Source organism: Cornus florida, unplaced genomic scaffold (assembly GCF_030987335.1).
Source record: "Cornus florida cultivar Cherokee Brave unplaced genomic scaffold, ASM3098733v1 CherokeeBrave_3.0.0_Hap2_Chr09, whole genome shotgun sequence".
Lineage (NCBI taxonomy): Eukaryota > Viridiplantae > Streptophyta > Magnoliopsida > Cornales > Cornaceae > Cornus > Cornus florida.
This window is the reverse complement of record NW_026775579.1, coordinates 86,350,600-86,368,357: the sequence shown is the minus strand read 5'-3', so window position 1 is coordinate 86,368,357 and position 17,758 is coordinate 86,350,600. Positions and strand designations below refer to the sequence as shown.

At 36.8% G+C, this 17,758-nt stretch overlaps 2 protein-coding genes across 2 annotated transcripts; one reads left to right on the top strand and one right to left on the bottom strand.

Moving 5' to 3' along the window:
- Positions 1–875: 875 nt before the first annotated feature.
- On the bottom strand, positions 876–6,157 carry LOC132274872 (cellulose synthase-like protein D1). Its single transcript, XM_059776219.1, has 7 exons — positions 5,268–6,157; positions 4,937–5,219; positions 4,375–4,804; positions 3,612–3,992; positions 3,032–3,407; positions 2,388–2,799; positions 876–2,152 (listed from the first exon to the last, which is right to left on the bottom strand). Exons 1-7 carry the CDS (start codon positions 5,539–5,541, stop codon positions 1,207–1,209), a joined length of 3,102 nt encoding a protein of 1,033 aa, XP_059632202.1. The 5' UTR covers positions 5,542–6,157; the 3' UTR covers positions 876–1,206.
- Positions 6,158–10,186: 4,029 nt separating this feature from the next.
- Positions 10,187–11,523, top strand: LOC132273076 (F-box/kelch-repeat protein At3g23880-like). Its single transcript, XM_059774109.1, has 2 exons — positions 10,187–10,632; positions 10,845–11,523. Exons 1-2 carry the CDS (start codon positions 10,187–10,189, stop codon positions 11,521–11,523), a joined length of 1,125 nt encoding a protein of 374 aa, XP_059630092.1.
- Positions 11,524–17,758: the final 6,235 nt, after the last annotated feature.

Here is a 17,758-nt window from a genome sequence, read left to right as displayed (position 1 = left end):
ATTTATGTTTTTTTTTTTTTTTTTCTTTTCTTTTATGGAGCGTCAATCCTTTGCTCTCTCTAGAGCCCATATGTTCCTTTTGTTTGACTCCCATGTATAGTCCTGATTTATTTGTTGGGGCGCTGGGGTTTTTTGGAGCTTAGTTTGTTCCTGGGTTATGCTTCTTAAAGATTCTATAGTGGCTTTCTACCATTTTATATATATATATATATCCATACACTCGCTCGAAAAAAAAATTAAAAGAGAGTTTCTAGTGTCCGTCACCAGTTTTCTTCCTTGATTTCCTTGCAAAACTAGCCTTCTAATTCCAGGATATGCATCCTTTCTGGGACCCAAGATTGTATCACGTATGCTCTGATTTTGATCTAAACTGGAACAGAGTATTTATTACTTTGGACAGAATAGGGTGTCCGCATTCATGACATGAACTTGGAAAAAGAACCTGCCATGAATAATATTCAAAAACTAAAGTGTTTGGTTAGGTTGCGCAAACTGACTATTCTGGACGAGTTTATTTTTTAATAAAAGCAGAAGAAAGGGTTTCCATTCTTTATGTGGACTAGAGGTTGCATTTGGGATTGGCATTGGTCTGGAGCTACCATTCTTTTATCTGCTTGTAAGTTTCCAAGCTGACCTGTTCTATGTTATGGAGTATTGTTACTGGTAATATACAGAATCAGATAGACTGCTTTCCCAGTTTTGCAATGACTTAAAGAAAAATTTGCTTTAAATTTCTCTTTGAAAAATCCAAAAAATTCAATATCACAAGACATTTAATTGCATACCGAAAGACCTCTAACAGTAGAGTATACTTCATTATCTAAAATTTTCGCCCTCCTGAATTATACTGGTGCATCAAAGAGAAAGTTCCCATTTGATCAAATTATTTCTTGAATTGGATTCACTAGACTGTCTACTGCTCCATTGCCTGTGCATGGGAACTTGAACACATTCATGGGTGGTAAAAGCCATGTAAGATACACTTAAATTACTTCTGTATATCACTATATGTCCTACACTTACAAGTTACAATACAAACACAAGAAAAATCTGAGTTTGAGTTTGAGACATTTTTTTTTTTTTTTTTTGAAGCTGGAGACACCTCTTAGTAGTACAAGATTGCTTACATTGTGGAGGAAATATGGAAGAAAATATGAGTTAATTACAGCATTAGTGTCTCCTTCCCCAGTCATTAAACATCTCTACTTATCCAGCCTTAAATTTAGAGTTATCACTTGGTGGACTGAGAGATATCCAAAGCAAAGAGACTGTTATAGCCACAAGCCCTGACCACACATATATAATGGTGGGCACCCTTCCTCTCCTTCCCATCAACCCCTTGGCGAATGGGTACATGTGAGCCAACACCCAGAAGCTGAAGAAGCATCCACCAAAGAGCTTACTCCACTGCGGAATCACGCTGTAGACAGTCCTTGAGAAACCAATGACAAGTGCAATGATATTGACCACAATGATAGTTAATGGCATTATGAAGAGACTTGTCCATTTGACAATATATAGATCTGCGTAGATGTCATCTACGTCGTCGCCAGCAGACTTGGTGGTAAGTTTGAATGAGATCTCAATACCGGCTATGACCTTGAGTAGCCCCTGGATTACAGCAGCAAGGTGAGCACTAGTGCCACCAATGACCCAAAATTGCTCGTTACGCCACCATTCCTCTAGGCCAATGCCGGACCACTTGACTTCAAGAAGTGAGATGAGAGTGAGTGTGACACTGATGATGAGGAGGTAGGTGAGGAAAGCGATGTTTAGGCTTTGTACAATGAAGTGTCCAGAGAAGAGAGAGAGAGCCGGGAGGAAGCAGTAGGTCGCTAGGAAGAAGGAGGTGAAAGGGTAGATGCCGACATTGAGGTACGCTATGCGCTGCAGGAACTTGAGGCGCGTGCTCGCCAGTAGGGCATTGTTTCGGGAAAAGAAGATCTCTACTGAACCGGTTGCCCACCGGAGGACCTGGTGCAGGCGGTCAGTGAGGTTGATAGGTGCAGTGCCACGGAAGGCATCACGCTTGGTGATACAATAGATGGACCTCCACCCACGATTGTGCATCCGATAACCGGTCACCACATCTTCTGTCACTGATCCATAGATCCAACCAATCCTGTCTCCCCATTCGGTCTTATCCTCGTACCTGTGCTTGATTTTGGAACATTAAGTTAAATACCAGATAAGGAGGATGCTTAGAAAATTCTTATCAGTTGATGACTGCTCTACAAAGTTCTATATATTGATGATTCTGGGTCTTTAGAAGTTACTTTAATTCATAGAAGAACAATCTCTCCCTGAGCTAAAATTCATATTGAACAGGAAAATCTCACCAATCATAAGAATAAGGAAAAGATTGGAGATAGAATAAGCAAAGTTACCAGCAGGAGATGACATTAATGGCCTCAGCAACAGTGGGTGCATCAAGTGGGGCGCGTGGGACGAGCAGTGCACCAGGAGGCCGGCCATTCTTTACAGAAATGTGATCGGAGAGTGGGCGTCCTTGAAATTCTGTAACAGGTATAGATTCTGCGAACATTGTCGAATTCCCAAACCTCTTGGGGAGGTTCAAGTCCGGGTGAGTTGCTAGGGGCTGTGTAACTGAGTCTTCCTGGTCAGGTTGTGCATCACCGCCATGCGGTTGCTTACTTACCTTGCTCTTCGTTCTCCCAAACAAGCCCGTGTACTCATTCGCTCGAGGTGGGTTGAAACCGTAGAGTGCATATCGCCGGAACATGGTACCAGTTCCGACATACACAGGGCCTTGGAGTCCGTCCAGGGCTCGCATGTTACCTGTATTGCAACCAAAATTACCAAACTTGGGTTACATAACAATATGAAATTTAGCAGAGAAACATGAAAATTTCAGTCTTTTGTTGGGTCACCATGGCGAAGCTCCAAGAAAGGAATTTGCTTTTAGCAAAAATGCTATGGCAAAACTTTCTAGTGAAAATTGATACGTTCTTATGAACATCTCACAGATTTTGAATGCATAATCTCGTGCGAAAAGAGAGAAGGTACACACCATCAAAGAAGACAGTATTATGGTTGGCATATCGATCAGAGGGATCGATCCCTTCAAATCTTTGGGGAAATTGTATGTAGCAAATCCTGTCACCACCACGGTCCAACATGAAGCACATTCCTTCTCGAATGGCCAGAGAATTAAATATGTAATGATCACAATCCAAGTTGAGTATGAATGGCCCGTTGGACAGTATTGCCGAAGCTCTCACCAGGGCATTCATGGCTCCAGCCTTCTTGTTGTGGTCATAACCAGGCCGTTTCTCACGTGAAACGTATGCAAACATTGGAACCCGAACGTCGACGCCACTGAAGTCCAGCTTCTTCTCATCTGGGTGACCCAATACTGGATCACATTCTGGCACCTTGCTCATCACCTGCATGGGGACACAACTTCAAGTTTTGAATCATTCAACTAGCAAGAAAAGAATGTCATTTCCGCATTATAGTAACTAGGAAAAATTTGGAATCAATGAACTATACTCGTGACATTTTCATTCATAGTAGGGACATATTTGGGTATGTTTGGTTACTGAGAAAGTTCAATAGAAATTCAGGATTAATTTAGTCAATAAGGCAACCTGCAGGATTCCAGCATGGTCTCCCTTGGAGTGATCAGCTATTGGCGAGTGCCATGTGCCCGGCCAGTGTGTCCCATCAGCCATCCATGTGGCCTTGGTGACGTTGATCGGCTCTGCTGGCAGCGTCCCACCGTTCTTCTCCTTGGCCATTTTTTTCTCCTTCATAGTTTCCCTGGAGTTATGCATCTCACACCGCTTGCGTATTGCTTCAGGCAGCCCATTGATCTTGACTTTAAATTCATCGTACTCTCTTTTGATCCAACGACGATCCTTGACAAAATCAGGCTTTTTCTTGTTCTTTGTCGGGTCAGTTTTCAGGTTGAAGTAGCTGTCTGGATTCCTAGGCTCAATTTTGTGCTTCCGGCAGAAGGGCACCCAAACCTGTTATATAAACAATGGACGCACATTCAAAGAAAGCAGATAACCACTTAGGATATTACACTACATATTGTAGTTAAACACTCTAGTGACTTAATTAGTTGATAAAAATCTTTTACATTTATAAATATTTATAGGTTGATTCAGTTAAAAAAAAATTATAGACAAAGATCACTTGCGAAAAATTAAGATTAGCTTTGTAGCTTGTATGAGCATTTTCATGCTCACTGCTGCATGAGTAAAACTAAAAAAGAGTGAAATTCTCGGTACATTTATCCAACCATTCCATCCAAGTGTGGACATTCTAATTTCATAATGAGTGTGAACAACTGTCCAAAACACTATTATTAAAATCATTTCATAGTGATCAGGATTGTTATATAACCTGAGCAAAGTTGACAGCCTCAGCCATGGCCTCGAAGGTAAGGATAGCGCCGCCATCGTCTGAGATGTAGACGGAGACTTTCTCAACAGGGTATTCAACAGCAAGAATGGAGAGGATGGTGTTGGCTGTGACCAAAGGTGGTTCTTTTTCGGGGTCAGCGGTGGAGATAAACACATCGACTCCTGGGAGGTCAGACCGGCCATGGGGGTTGTGCTGTGAAGGTGCCTCGAACTTGTCCTTGAGGGCCTCCAAGTCGGTAGCTCGGTTTATGGGGTTGATCTTGGGGAGAATGTCAAGAATCCATGAGAAGGCGAACCAGATCTCACATACAATGGATATGCCCCATAGCCACATTGCTTCAGGGTTAGGGTTTCGGACCCGCCATGCAAGAAAAAAACACAGTACTACAAGGCGGATCACAACAAGTAGCCTATACAATGAGGAAGAAAAAGAGAGAGGTTAGGTTAGAGATTCAAATGCTGTATAGAATGCTATGTTAGTAGTCATATTTTTGAATGAATAGACTCTAGTCTTGTTATATATATATATATGAGTTGTGCACCTGTAAGGGCTGAGAATAGCAGCAGGAACATTGACCTTCCTAGTGAGTGGCTTCCAAGGCTTGTCCAAAAAATCAGACATGGTCATTCCATCTTCATCGTATTTATCATCATCTTGCCAGAAGGCATTCCCAATACCATACTTCCCTTTGGTCTCAAACAACCAACGGTTGTGATCAAAGTCGCTTGTCTGACTCCTCAACAACATTGATTTATTATTTGACTTCATCACAGACATCCTACGGTCCAGCTTGCTTCCCGAATTGCCGCCGCCTCCACCACCCCCTCCTCCACCATACCCTCCCTGCTCATCCCTCCGTTGATTATCCATACCGAACCGTGACGCCCCGTAGGCCCCCGGGCCGTCCGGCTTGTCCCCCGAGGCGCCCATCCCCGGCTGGTTGTCCGGGGTCGGAGGCATGAGGACGGTGTAGTTAATGTAGTCATTTGGAGCGGCAAATTCTCCAGCCATATCGATGTCGTCGTCCCGGGACAGGCTCACGACACGACCACTCGACGTCCGGCGGGCAAACTTCACCGCCTGAGGTGGGCGGGTACCTGAAGGCGATTGTGACAAGGAGGGTTTATTGGGACCTGAAGTAGACATCTTGATCTTGTCAATGGTTTCTCAACATATTGTTATAGGGAACATTATTGAATGTGGTCTGTTTTTTCCTATATCTATATATGTATATTTTGTTTGAAGATCATAAGAGATTATGGGTTTGCATGAAAGTGGACGGAATGATTAAAAAAAATAAAAAATTAAGTGGGAGGTGGCAATTAAGGCAGTGTACGTTCAATGGCTGGTTGGAAAAACAAATGGCTAAATTTAGGCGATTGAGTTCAACGGTCCTTATTTTTTGCTTCTATAGTTGGTTTTAAAGCCTCGTTTGTCCCTCCCTCTTTTCGCGCCAGTCCCCTATTTCTCTCTCTCTCTCTAGATTCTTTCCTGTGCATGTCTAGGCTAGGGTTCTGCATGTATGTGTGTGCTGGATGTTCGAAAGTAGAAACCTAATTTTTTGGTGTTCGAAAGTAGATTTTTTGTAATTTTTTTTTTCTTCATACCTAGTAGTTCCAAAGAATTTAATTTTGACTGAAAAAAAAATCACGCACATGTAATTTCCGAGAAAACTAATGAAGTGCCCTTGCTATTAAATTGATCTACTATAATGACTAGTGATCAAAGGTTAGCCGTATCCGATCTCTCTCACCGCGATCCATGTGGGTTTTTGCTCCACCGTAACCCTCCTCTGCGTTCAAGTCTTCTCTCTCGTTGAACCCATGTCACGTGACCTGTACCTCTCCTCAGTCGTCCCCCACATTCGGGTTTCAGTCATTGCTCGTGGCAGATCACTCGCCGTTCAATTTTCTGCTGCTTTGTAGTAATCGGATCTCGTCTCTTGTAAGGTCAAGCACCGGCGAGTACTATCCAAACATAATTTCGAGGCACCCCGCCAGTTCAAGTCGTGGACAGTGTTGCGGCTTGGATTTTGGATTTTGGATTTTGTATTTTGTGTAGTGGCCGTTGGTGGTGACTGAATTTGTGGTCGGTGGCTTCTATTTCTACTGAATTTGTTGTTCTGCGCTGTGTAGTCTTCACTTTGTGCTTTGCGGTCGCCTGAGAGTTGCAGCGGCGGCACTGTTCGGCAAGCGAGGATGTCATTTTGGGAAGGTTATATTTGAGATTACAAATTTTGCCCAAGGCGCACGAGTGACGTGTTCATACTTGGACTTAAATATGTGATGACCAATTAACAGAATTTGAGTATTTGAGTTTTTGCAACAAACGAGGTTTAAATGTCTTTCAGATTTAGTGCACTTAACCCTTATATTATTTTTGGGAGCCAATTGAATATATTGAGAAGTCTTTGGCTCACCATTTTTCTTAAGACACTTTGCGTGGACTCTTCTTTCGGTCAATCGACTCAATATAACTGTTATTGCATGTATAAAGTGGTCACCAAACACACTTCGCGTATTATGTCATGCTCGCAGAGGAAAAAAAAAACAAATTGTAGTGCAGAGAATTAGGTGATGATACCCACCCAATTGTAATTGTCTTAATTGTGGGAAGAATTGTGTGATGGTAAAGATGGGAATTACTTGACAATTTAACAAGCCATGTGTTTGGTATATATACTGGAAAGGAATGAAATGTTATTTGTTTGACATGAAATTTAAAATGAGAATCAATCATTTCTTTAAAATAAAAATTCATTTTACAACTATAAACCTAATTATGAAATGGCCGAATGAAATGTTATTTGTTTGACATGAAATTTAAAATAGGAATCATCATTTCTTTAAAATAAAATTCATTTTACAACTATAAACCTAATTATGAAATGGCCATTTCATTTTTTAAAATTTTTTTGTCTTAAAAAAAACAAGTTCCCAAAAAATTCCTAATGTTCGCATCCAAAATCTATCACTGTCACGCCACTACCTTCCATCACCACCATTATATGCGCCTTCCACTGCCACCACATCATCATTGTTCTCATCACCACCGCCACCTCCACTACCATCACTATTGATTTCCACCACTCGCACCGCCACCGCCTTCCACCACCATTTACTTCCACCATTGGCACCGCCACCGCCTTCCACCGCCATTGCCACCCACCAACACCACCTCCACTACTTTCCACAATTGTAATTGCCACCACCACTGATGCCGCCGTTTTCCACCTATGTAGTCGTCATCACCATTGACACTTCCACTGCCTTACACCATTTTCACCACCTACACCGCTGCCGCCTTCCACCATTGCTTTTGCCACTGCAACCGCCACCACCTTCCACCACCATCACTACCACCACCATATCCTTCCTCCAGTGGCAACACATTCCTCCACTGACCCCACTGCCACCTTCCAACACAACCAGTTGCACTACTACTGCCTTCCATTACCACCATTACTGCTTCCACCATCACCACCAACTTCTACCACCAACAGAATACACCAGTGTTGCCTTCCACCACCGCCATCAACTTGTACCACCACCTACTTTGTCGCCTTCCACTGCCAGTACCACGGCCCCCCATTATCGCCATTGCCGTCTTCTAGCACAACCACTGATGCCATTTATTTTAACAAAAAATATAAGAATGCCATTTTGTTAACTTAATTTATTTGTCAATGGGATGGGTATTTTGAAGAATTCAATTTGAAATTCATTATATTTTAGGTTTAAATTTGGTCCAACTAAACACTAATATTAGGCTGAGACTTGGGTGGGCCTAACCCAAGCAACCCGTTTCCAGTCTGTTAATTTTACGGCCCTGGGCAATGGTCTTAAAACCATAAAACCATGGGACGAGTTTGTGTTTAAACATTAGAGCCTGAATTTATTTTGGGCAGGATTTGGAACTAGATTTTACTAACTTGAGCAACCAGAGGAACCCAAAATACAAGAAAAATATATAATTTTTATATTTTTAATGTTATAAGTTGAATAGATGATTTAATATTTATAGCAAGATATTGTAGTTAAGGAAACAAAATATTAAAGAATATAAGATTTGAGTTTTTTCCAAATTCTAATAAGAATGAATTTTATTAAGTCCCACGAGTTTTTAAATTTTAATAACATTGTTTGGTTGATTTATGTTCATTTTTTTCATGTCAAGTTTACATAGTTATATATTTTAACATTTTTTTAATATTTATTTATTAGTAGGATATTATAATTTGGGCTGACCCGATGAACCCGTGCGGTATGGTATAAGTTGAGGTTTGATGGGTTCCTCAGGACTTGGGTTGTGGTGTTAGAACCTTGAATTTGACGTAGGTTAAACTCCCTTGGCATGCCCAAGTCCCACCCCTAACTAATAAATAGCTATTATTATTCTATTCTTATATTATTTTATATTTGCAATCAAACAATATAATAAGAAAAATGATATAATTGACTACTTTAATACCAGATGTAAATACAGAGTTACTTACTCTTATTTGTTTCCATAAAATACGTCTATTTTTCCTTCCTTATATTTTAGTTTTTCAGAATCTCTTTCCTTATCTTTTTAGTTAAAATCTACTATAAAAATTACAATGTTTTTACAATTTTTTAATACTTTGCAATTTTTTTTTTTTTTTTAAATTCCTCTCCTTAATTTTGTTTTTGGAAGTCAGATAGATCATTAGTTTTGATCATTATAACAATTTACAAATGCTTATCAAAATAATTGATGTATATTAATGATCAAAGACACAATGTTTTATATAAAATCAGGGATACACAATCTAATTATATATAGGAGATGCCTGAAGTATCTCAAAAGTTCTTACAGAGATGCAATGTGATGTGTAGATTAAGATGAAACCTAAAAAAAATACTAAATTAAAATGAAACTTAAAAAAAAGATTACAACTTTTTAAAAAACTAATTACCTTATATTTTAATATGGGTTCCATTATATTTGACACATAAATAGCCTTATATAAAGTAATAGGTTTTTATTTGTCGAACTAAATAGTAAGACTCATATAATAAATGACCATTCTATTCTATTTTATTTCTATTCACATTCCATTTTCACTTCATATATATTAAAGGCAACAAAATTATAAAAATGTTTCATATTCACTCTCTTATTTTTATAGAAAGGCACAACTAACCAACAATTTTTTTTTCTTTCCTAACTAACCAACAAAATTGATCCTTTTATAATTTAGTAAACGGAAAGAACACATATAACAAAAATGATTTTCAAGAAGAAAAAAATTTAAATTTTAAATAGTGACAAACCAAGTCTAATATAACAAAATAGCTTACATCAAATACATTTTATATTATCACTCTTGGTGCCATCTTGAAATAACATTAGCGCCCATATGACACATGAAAAGTTAATAATTTGAATGATAATTAAATTAAGATTATTTAATTTACAAACAATTCTCATCACATGCATCCCATGTTGTCTCTAAAAATTGCAACCCCACAAGCTATGGTATCTTTTTGAGACATAGTTTTACCCGAAAAGGGCATCTCATTGCAAGTTAGAGTTGGAATGTAATTGCCTCCTAACATGGAAAGTTATATATATATATAATGCAATAATGAGTCATGAGAAAACTAAAGCAATTTTCCATAATTTGCATTCCTTTTTCTTGTGGAAGTATTGGGTATCGGAGTACACAGCCCATTCCCATTGTGATGCTATTATATATATATATATATATCCCTAAAACCCTTTCTGCATAAACCCTTCTACCGCTAAGAAGAGCCGCTGCAAGAGAATGGCGGGTGGGAAGAGAAAACAAAGAAAACCAGAAGGTGACGTATCAAATCTTCCATGTGATATCATATTCAGTATACTGTTAAAATCATCTGTCAAGTCTCTGCTACGATTTAGGTGCGTTTGCAAATCATTGCTAGCTATAATCTCTGAACCCCAATTCGTGAGATCGCATCTAAATGAATCAATTAAGTTGGATCGTCAAAGAATCTTTCGCTCGGACTCGAGGTCCGACTATTTCTATTCCACAGGCTATGGAGGTGGTGATGATTTAGAGCAAAAACTATGCTTTCCACGTAAGAAGTCTGTTTGGCCGCATTGGCGACAGAAGGCTAGAGTGGTGTGTTCTTGTAATGGTTTAGTACTGTTAGATTTTGACAACAAGACATGTGCACTGTGGTATCCATCCACCATAGCATACAAAAGGTTGTCATGTCCACATAACTGGTATGTACCATATGGAATTTGCTATGATTCTTCCATGGATGATTACAAGGTGATATTTATTAGTCAACCAAAATCGTTTGTGGTTTTTAGTTTCAAGTTTCGATGTTGGACAGAGCCTAAGGCTACGGCTAAGGGGTTCCCTTTTTTGGGTGATCTCGGAGGGCCCGTAATTGTGAATGGAGTGTTACACTCGCATGTTTTTTTACCCGGAGGAGATTGCTCCCCCGCTACACCCCACCATACGACTGTCCTAGTGATTCCGATTGCGATAGCGATGACAAAGGAAATTGGAGACTTGCAAGAGTTGCCTACGTGAGGCCTCACTCTCCAACATACCTCTCTTCCATCTTTTCTAGGGATTCCTATTTGAGTTCATCAGATTGTGGGAGGCAGAGATTTGATGAAAGCTCCCGATATGAGGGTATTCATGGAACATATATGATTGTTTACTATGATGTGGTGAATGAGGAGTTCAAGGAAATGCCACCACCAAATTGTATAAATAAAGGAAATATATTTCGTTTGACGGTTATGAGAGGATGCCTGAGTATATATTGTAATATCGGTGATCAGAAATATGTTGAGGTGTGGACCATGAAGCAATATGGTGAGCATAATTCTTGGACTAAGTTATTTGTCATCTCACGTTGGGTGGGAGCAACACATTTAGGTCATGTGATGCCATTGTGTGCTACGGAGAAAGGTGAAGTTGTGATAATAATTGACGAACGAAGGATAGCCATCTATAATCCTATAAAAAACAAGTTCAGGAGTCTTAGGCATACAAAAATAGACCAATATCCAGGTCCAGTTTTAGTTGTGGATAGTTTAGTTTTGCCCATTGGTAATGGTGCACCCCAAGTAAAAGGAAAGAGGAAATGGGAATTGTAAGGAGGTAAATCAAATCATCTCTCTATTGTTATAGCTTCTCTTCAATTTCTAAGTTAATTCCTCCCATCTTTTGATTGTTATGGTTGATATTAGATATCGAAAGAAAAAAAAATGTCTCCCTCCCTCATTTCACGCCAATCTCTTCTCTCTCTCTAGATTCTTTCATGTGCATGTCTTTTGGAAGCAACAAATTGTTCTTTAATGGGCAAGCTATCAGCTTCATACTAATTGATTGCACACTCCATTGTTTCTCTCCATTCACAGATGATACACCGTGAAAGCAAGATGTGTTGGGATTTATATGCCCTGGTATAACAAATTCCTATCTGGATTATAGTGACATATGTTCCTAACGTTTTTGAAATATTTATGTTTTATACAATTGGTGAATTCAATGTATTATATTTCGATTCATTATAGAATTGATAGTGTCCATTTGATTACAAGAGATATTTATATCTATGTATGTGATGGCAATCAATGCATGATATATAAATAGTAATCATAAATTGTTCATAGTCGGTAATTATGGATGGACTCATAATTAATTAAGACTTGAACTGGATCCGCGTTAGGTTGAGATATATTGCGAGAGCCGTCGTATGCAATTACTCCCTATCACTGTCATGGCATTTGACCCTTAAGCATGAGAAAAATATAAACTCTTTTATTAATTAATAATTACTTTGATTTGTTCGGCGGATTCTTCGGGATCCTTAGACCGACACTTTGGGTAGTTATGTAATTAATAGTTAGAGGGTTATATTTTCAATATTTGCATCATTACTACTTGTATTTATTTTGTATTGATTATGGTTAATCACAAAGTAAATTCGAAGGCCTTCGTGTGTTTTTAGACAAAATGATTTATTATATATTTATTTATTTAAATTATTATTTTTGTCAAACAAATATTTTATTGTGATCGAGCCAGAAATAATCAATGGTACCAAAATATATATATTAATTAAGTAGTCGGATTGATGGCTTTATTTATCTGATAACTAATTATGCATAGAGGGTCAAAGTGCAATATTGACTTAGAGGTTATTTATTATTTAATTGGAGTTCAATTAATTTCTTTTAGTGGAGTAGAAATTAATTTATGAATTAATTGAATTGGGTCCATGAACCGGGCCAATTATTAATTCATTGTAGCTAATAAAATAATAGGCCCAATGGATTCTCACCCATAGCCCAACTTGATATTGGAATCATATTAGATTTGAGACATATGAATTAGAGATTGAGAATGATTTGTTGTTTCCTTTTCTTTATTTTTATGTTGCCTATAAATATACATGGTCTATGTATATTTTAAGTGTGATTTTTGGAAAAAGGAATAAATCTTCTCTCTCTAGAAAATTAGGGTTAGTGTTCTCATCTAATGGATGCTCCTACAAGCCTAGTTTTCCAAGGTCATTCATGGAGGCTTATGAGTGATTCCTAAAGGCAAGACCATTACCAAAAAGATGGAGATCTATGAAAAAGGTGTCTAACAAAAGGGATCTACAATAAGTGAGAACATTCACTTTAGAGGAGAGATCTAAGGTTTACTCAAACCTTGATGTAAATATTCAATCTTTTAATTGAATGATACATCATATTTTATTTTTGTATAAAACTTGTCTCTATGTGATGAATCAAGATCTATGAATTAAAATCCCTCGAAAAGTTTTTAAAACTAGCACGTTTCCCAACAGAGGTATCAGAGCATGGTTTGATTCATTACTAGAGATCATGTTTTTATCAAAATTCATCATTCATGGATCCAATTTTGATATGCATATATATTTATTTATTAATGTATGTTGATGTATGAATTAATATATTGATATATAATGATGTATGTATAATTGTGAATGGATGATGATGTGTGTTTGGGCCATGGATGAAATTTATAGGATGAATGAATGTAATTTTATTTTTGGATGAATGTAATTAAGGCTTTGATTTAGCCGTTTGAAAGTTCAATGATGTAATTTAATTTTTCTCATTGTATTTCAAATTGTAAATTTATTTAAAGCCATGTAATATTCATCAAAGGGTGTTATGAAGCTTCAAGAAGGTCCAAGAGGGTTAAATTAGGCTTCAGGAATTTTCTGGGATTTTTTAGAAATTTTCCGGAATTTTTCTGAAATTTTTTAAGGCTTAATTTAATTTTTGGAATTTTTTCGGCGATTTTCCGGCGACCAGAGAGTTGTCGGCGGCAAGGTATTAGCCAGAGATCAAGAGGGATTGATGAGAAATAATCCCATGTGACGCGGCTAATGAAGACTCAAGGCACAGCCAACCAAAGAGCGCATGAGAATCACGCGCTGAAACAACTTAGCCATCAGGCGGGTGCAGAACACGCGCTGAACTCAATTGACGCGCCATCAGGCGCGTGCCAGCGCGTGGAACGCGCTGGCCACTTGCTGACGCGCGTGTAAGCGCGTGCAGGCGCGTGTCATGCGCCTACCTCCCCAGATCGTGTAAGCGCGTGGGGACTCTATGGACATTCTCCTAGCGCGTTCCAGCGCATAGGAAGGTGCTGCTCACTCTTCGGGCGCGTTCTAAGTGTTGTTTTGCATCCGCAGGCGCGTACTAGCTCTCTGCAGGTGTTCACAAGTCATTGATTGGCTCTCGCGTAATACTTAGAGCAGTTAAATGTTACAAGCTAAATCCATTGGCCATTTAATTTGCTTTATCTGTCATTTATTGTTGTATGTGATGCATGAAATAATTAATTGCTAATAATTATTATTGTTCATGCATTGGATCCATGTTTAATTAAATGATTTGATTTATATTAATTAAATTATGAAAATTAATTGGATTTGATTACTAATTAATTTGAGGGCACTTATTGGGAAACGAAAAATTATTTTTGTAAATTATTTTTTGTGCTTCAAATTAAATATTAGTGAATCATTTAAAGTCCATATATTTTTTAAATTTAATTGGATTAAAATCAAGGCGTTTTGCATGCATTATATCATGTAAATAAATAAATTCAAAACCCTAATTATTAATGATTAAAAATTGAGTGGGAGCGGGGATTTTTATACATTACCCCATAGCCTTCGTTATTAAAACTATTGTAATTAGATCTTCAAAAATAAGGCCACATGCATGATTTGAAGAGTCTTAATATTACAAGAATGGTTGTCTCATGAAAATAAAAATATTAAATGTTCATTGTAATTAGATCTTTAAAAATAAGGCCATACACATGATTTAAAGAGTCTAGATTATAATGACAACATATTTAATATTTTATTTTTCTTTAGAGCATTAATAACGTTATACACTCAATCTAAAATCAATAGTGTTAACTCCCCAAACGGAGTGGTCTACACTAGGTGATTTTAGAAAGGCTAAACAAAATCGGGAATCATTTCATATGATAAACAAGGCATTGTATTAAGAGATATGGAAATGATGGGATTTGCCCGCCAATAGCGATAATGAACTTCGCCAACCGAATAAGTTATTGGCGTATTGGTTATTCGATTTTTCATACAGTGGTTAAGGGACCCACATATTATTATTTTAATGGAAGTGCTTATCAAATAGCAAATGAATCCTAACAATAGTAATAATGAACTCCTCTATCAGGATAAGTTATTGACATATTGATTGGTTGATTTATTATGCTACAAGGTTGAGGGACTCGCAAAAATTAAAAGGGATTGTTTACTAATAATGATAATGATCTCTTATTTTATTGAGATTTATTATATTATGTGGTTAACAAACTCATTTTAATTTTAAATGTGCATGATAGTATTAATAATTCACCTTGCATATTGTGTGAATGTATTTATATTCAGATTAATTATGTCTAATCCAGTTTATCTGCTTGCTTACATATTTAATGTGATTGGACCTCATTTAGATTGACTGGAAAATAAACTTAGATATTTTATTCACAACGTAAGGGTACAAAATATATTGAATACTCCTATACCTAATTCCTTTACTTTAAGATACTGAAAGAGATGTTTTAGTGAGATTAGATAGAGCATATGCCTACGTACTATGACAGACTTGAACACCATCAAGATAGCCTAAAGAACTCCAGTATGAAATTGTATTTTAAAAATGGTTGTTTAGTATTTAAAAATTGAACTGGAGGTTAATAGGGCTGACTTGAATGGTAAGTTTCAAATTGACATGATTATTGCCTTGTTACCAAAGTGGTTCGGTTTTTCCAGAGTGAACTAAATAAGGAATCAGTTTGAGTTCACACTCGCTGATATTCTTATAGAATTGGTAACAGATATAGGAATAATCAAAAGTATAGGCGATCCTATTAATCTAACCTAGTCTATACCATTTTCTTCTAGGCCCAAGTGGAAGGGCAAAGTAAAGAAGAAGGATGATAATAGGACTAGGCTAGCACAAAACATGGGTATTCAAAAATGTTAAAGGAAATAAGGTAGTGTATGTTGAGGGTGAAGAAAACTGTTTCTTTTGTCGCTAACTAAGACACTAAAGGACGAATTGTCTAAGCAATGACGTGGCATAGGAAAATGTATATTTAATCATTGAGCCATGTTATGTGGTTGTATCTATTAATTCCTGATGGATAGATTCTGGAGCCACTAAATATGTTTGCAATTGTTGCAAGGATTTCAGGAATCCAGAAGCCTCGATAATATAGATATATATTTATACTTGACCTGATGTCAAGGTTGTAGCTAAGTCAGTGGGAGTATTACATCTGAAATTAGAGAATATGAGGATATTAGTATTAGATAATTATCTTTATGCACAGAAGTTAGACGCAATCTAGTTCATGTTTCACTTGTGGTTTATAAAACTATATTATTATTTTGTAAAACTAGTTTTATAAAATTGAATAGATATGCGATTGCTTCTGGTGCATTGAAAGATGGTTAATATACTATAATCACAAGCTCTTAAGATTTGCAGGATGTAGAAACTAATGTTGCATCTTCTAGATTGAATGTTAAGAGAAAATTTGTTATTCCTGACTCATTGTATTTTTAATGTCTATTTTTGGGTTGTTATCAATCAAAATGAGATTCAAAGATTAGTCAAAGAAGGTTTATTACCTAGTGAGGCAGAGGAGCCTAAACCAAACTTGTGAATCCTGTTTTGAAGGATAGATAACTCTAAGGGCTTAATCAGCCAAATGAAATAGACATAAAGAATAATTGGAGTCGGTACACACTGACACGTGTGGTTTTATGAAAATCCAAGCAAGATTACTCACGTTTTGGATAAATCTATCTAATGCGACACAAGTCTTAAATTTTTGTTATATTCCGAAAGTGTCAAGACTGACGTGGAGCACAGATTAGGTAAATTATCAAAACACTTCGATTTGATCGTGGATATGAGTATTTCTTGGGATAGTGCAAAGACGATATAGTCAATGAGGGTATAGTGTACCAGTTTTTCGCGATTGACGCTCAATGGATTGAGGTGTCAAATAGGAATAACAGAATTTCGTTTAACATGGTTAGATCTATGAACAGTTATGCTACATTATCTCTTTCATTTAAGAGTTTAGCATTAATGATATCGATGCGCATTATGAACTACATTCCATCTTAGTCTGTCTCAAGGATACCATTTGAGTTATGTTTTTGACTAAATATTAGTTTGAATCACATGCACATATAGGGTAGTCTTGCACATGTGCGCTTGATATGTGTAATACCCCTAATTTTAAAAGGATAGTCTCGGTATTTATTTATTTGTTTTAATTGTAAATTAAATGTTTTCTTTTCTTTTATTATTTTATTTTATTTTTCTTTTATGGTTATGGTTAGTAGTAATGGGCCAACCAATTGGGTCTCATGGACTACTTGGATAGGAGGTTGGATGTGTATGGATTATTACCCATGGATAATGTATGTATATATATAGATATATATTATATACATATATAAAAAGGAAAATAATTTATTAATTATTTTTATGGTAACTTGGGTAGTAATATTTAATCTGATGTATATGTTTTATATTTAAATAATAAAAATATACATAGATTTGATACGTGTTATGTTTTAAGTTACTTTATAATATTATGGTAACTTAAGTATTATTGGATAATCCATTAATAAATAATGGAATGTGTATAATTTATTTATTTAATAAACATATACATAAATTATATACGTAACATATTTTACTTACCTTTTTAATATATATATAAAAGAGAAAGCAATTTATTAATTACTTTTATGGTAATTTGGGTAGTAATATTTAATCTGATGTA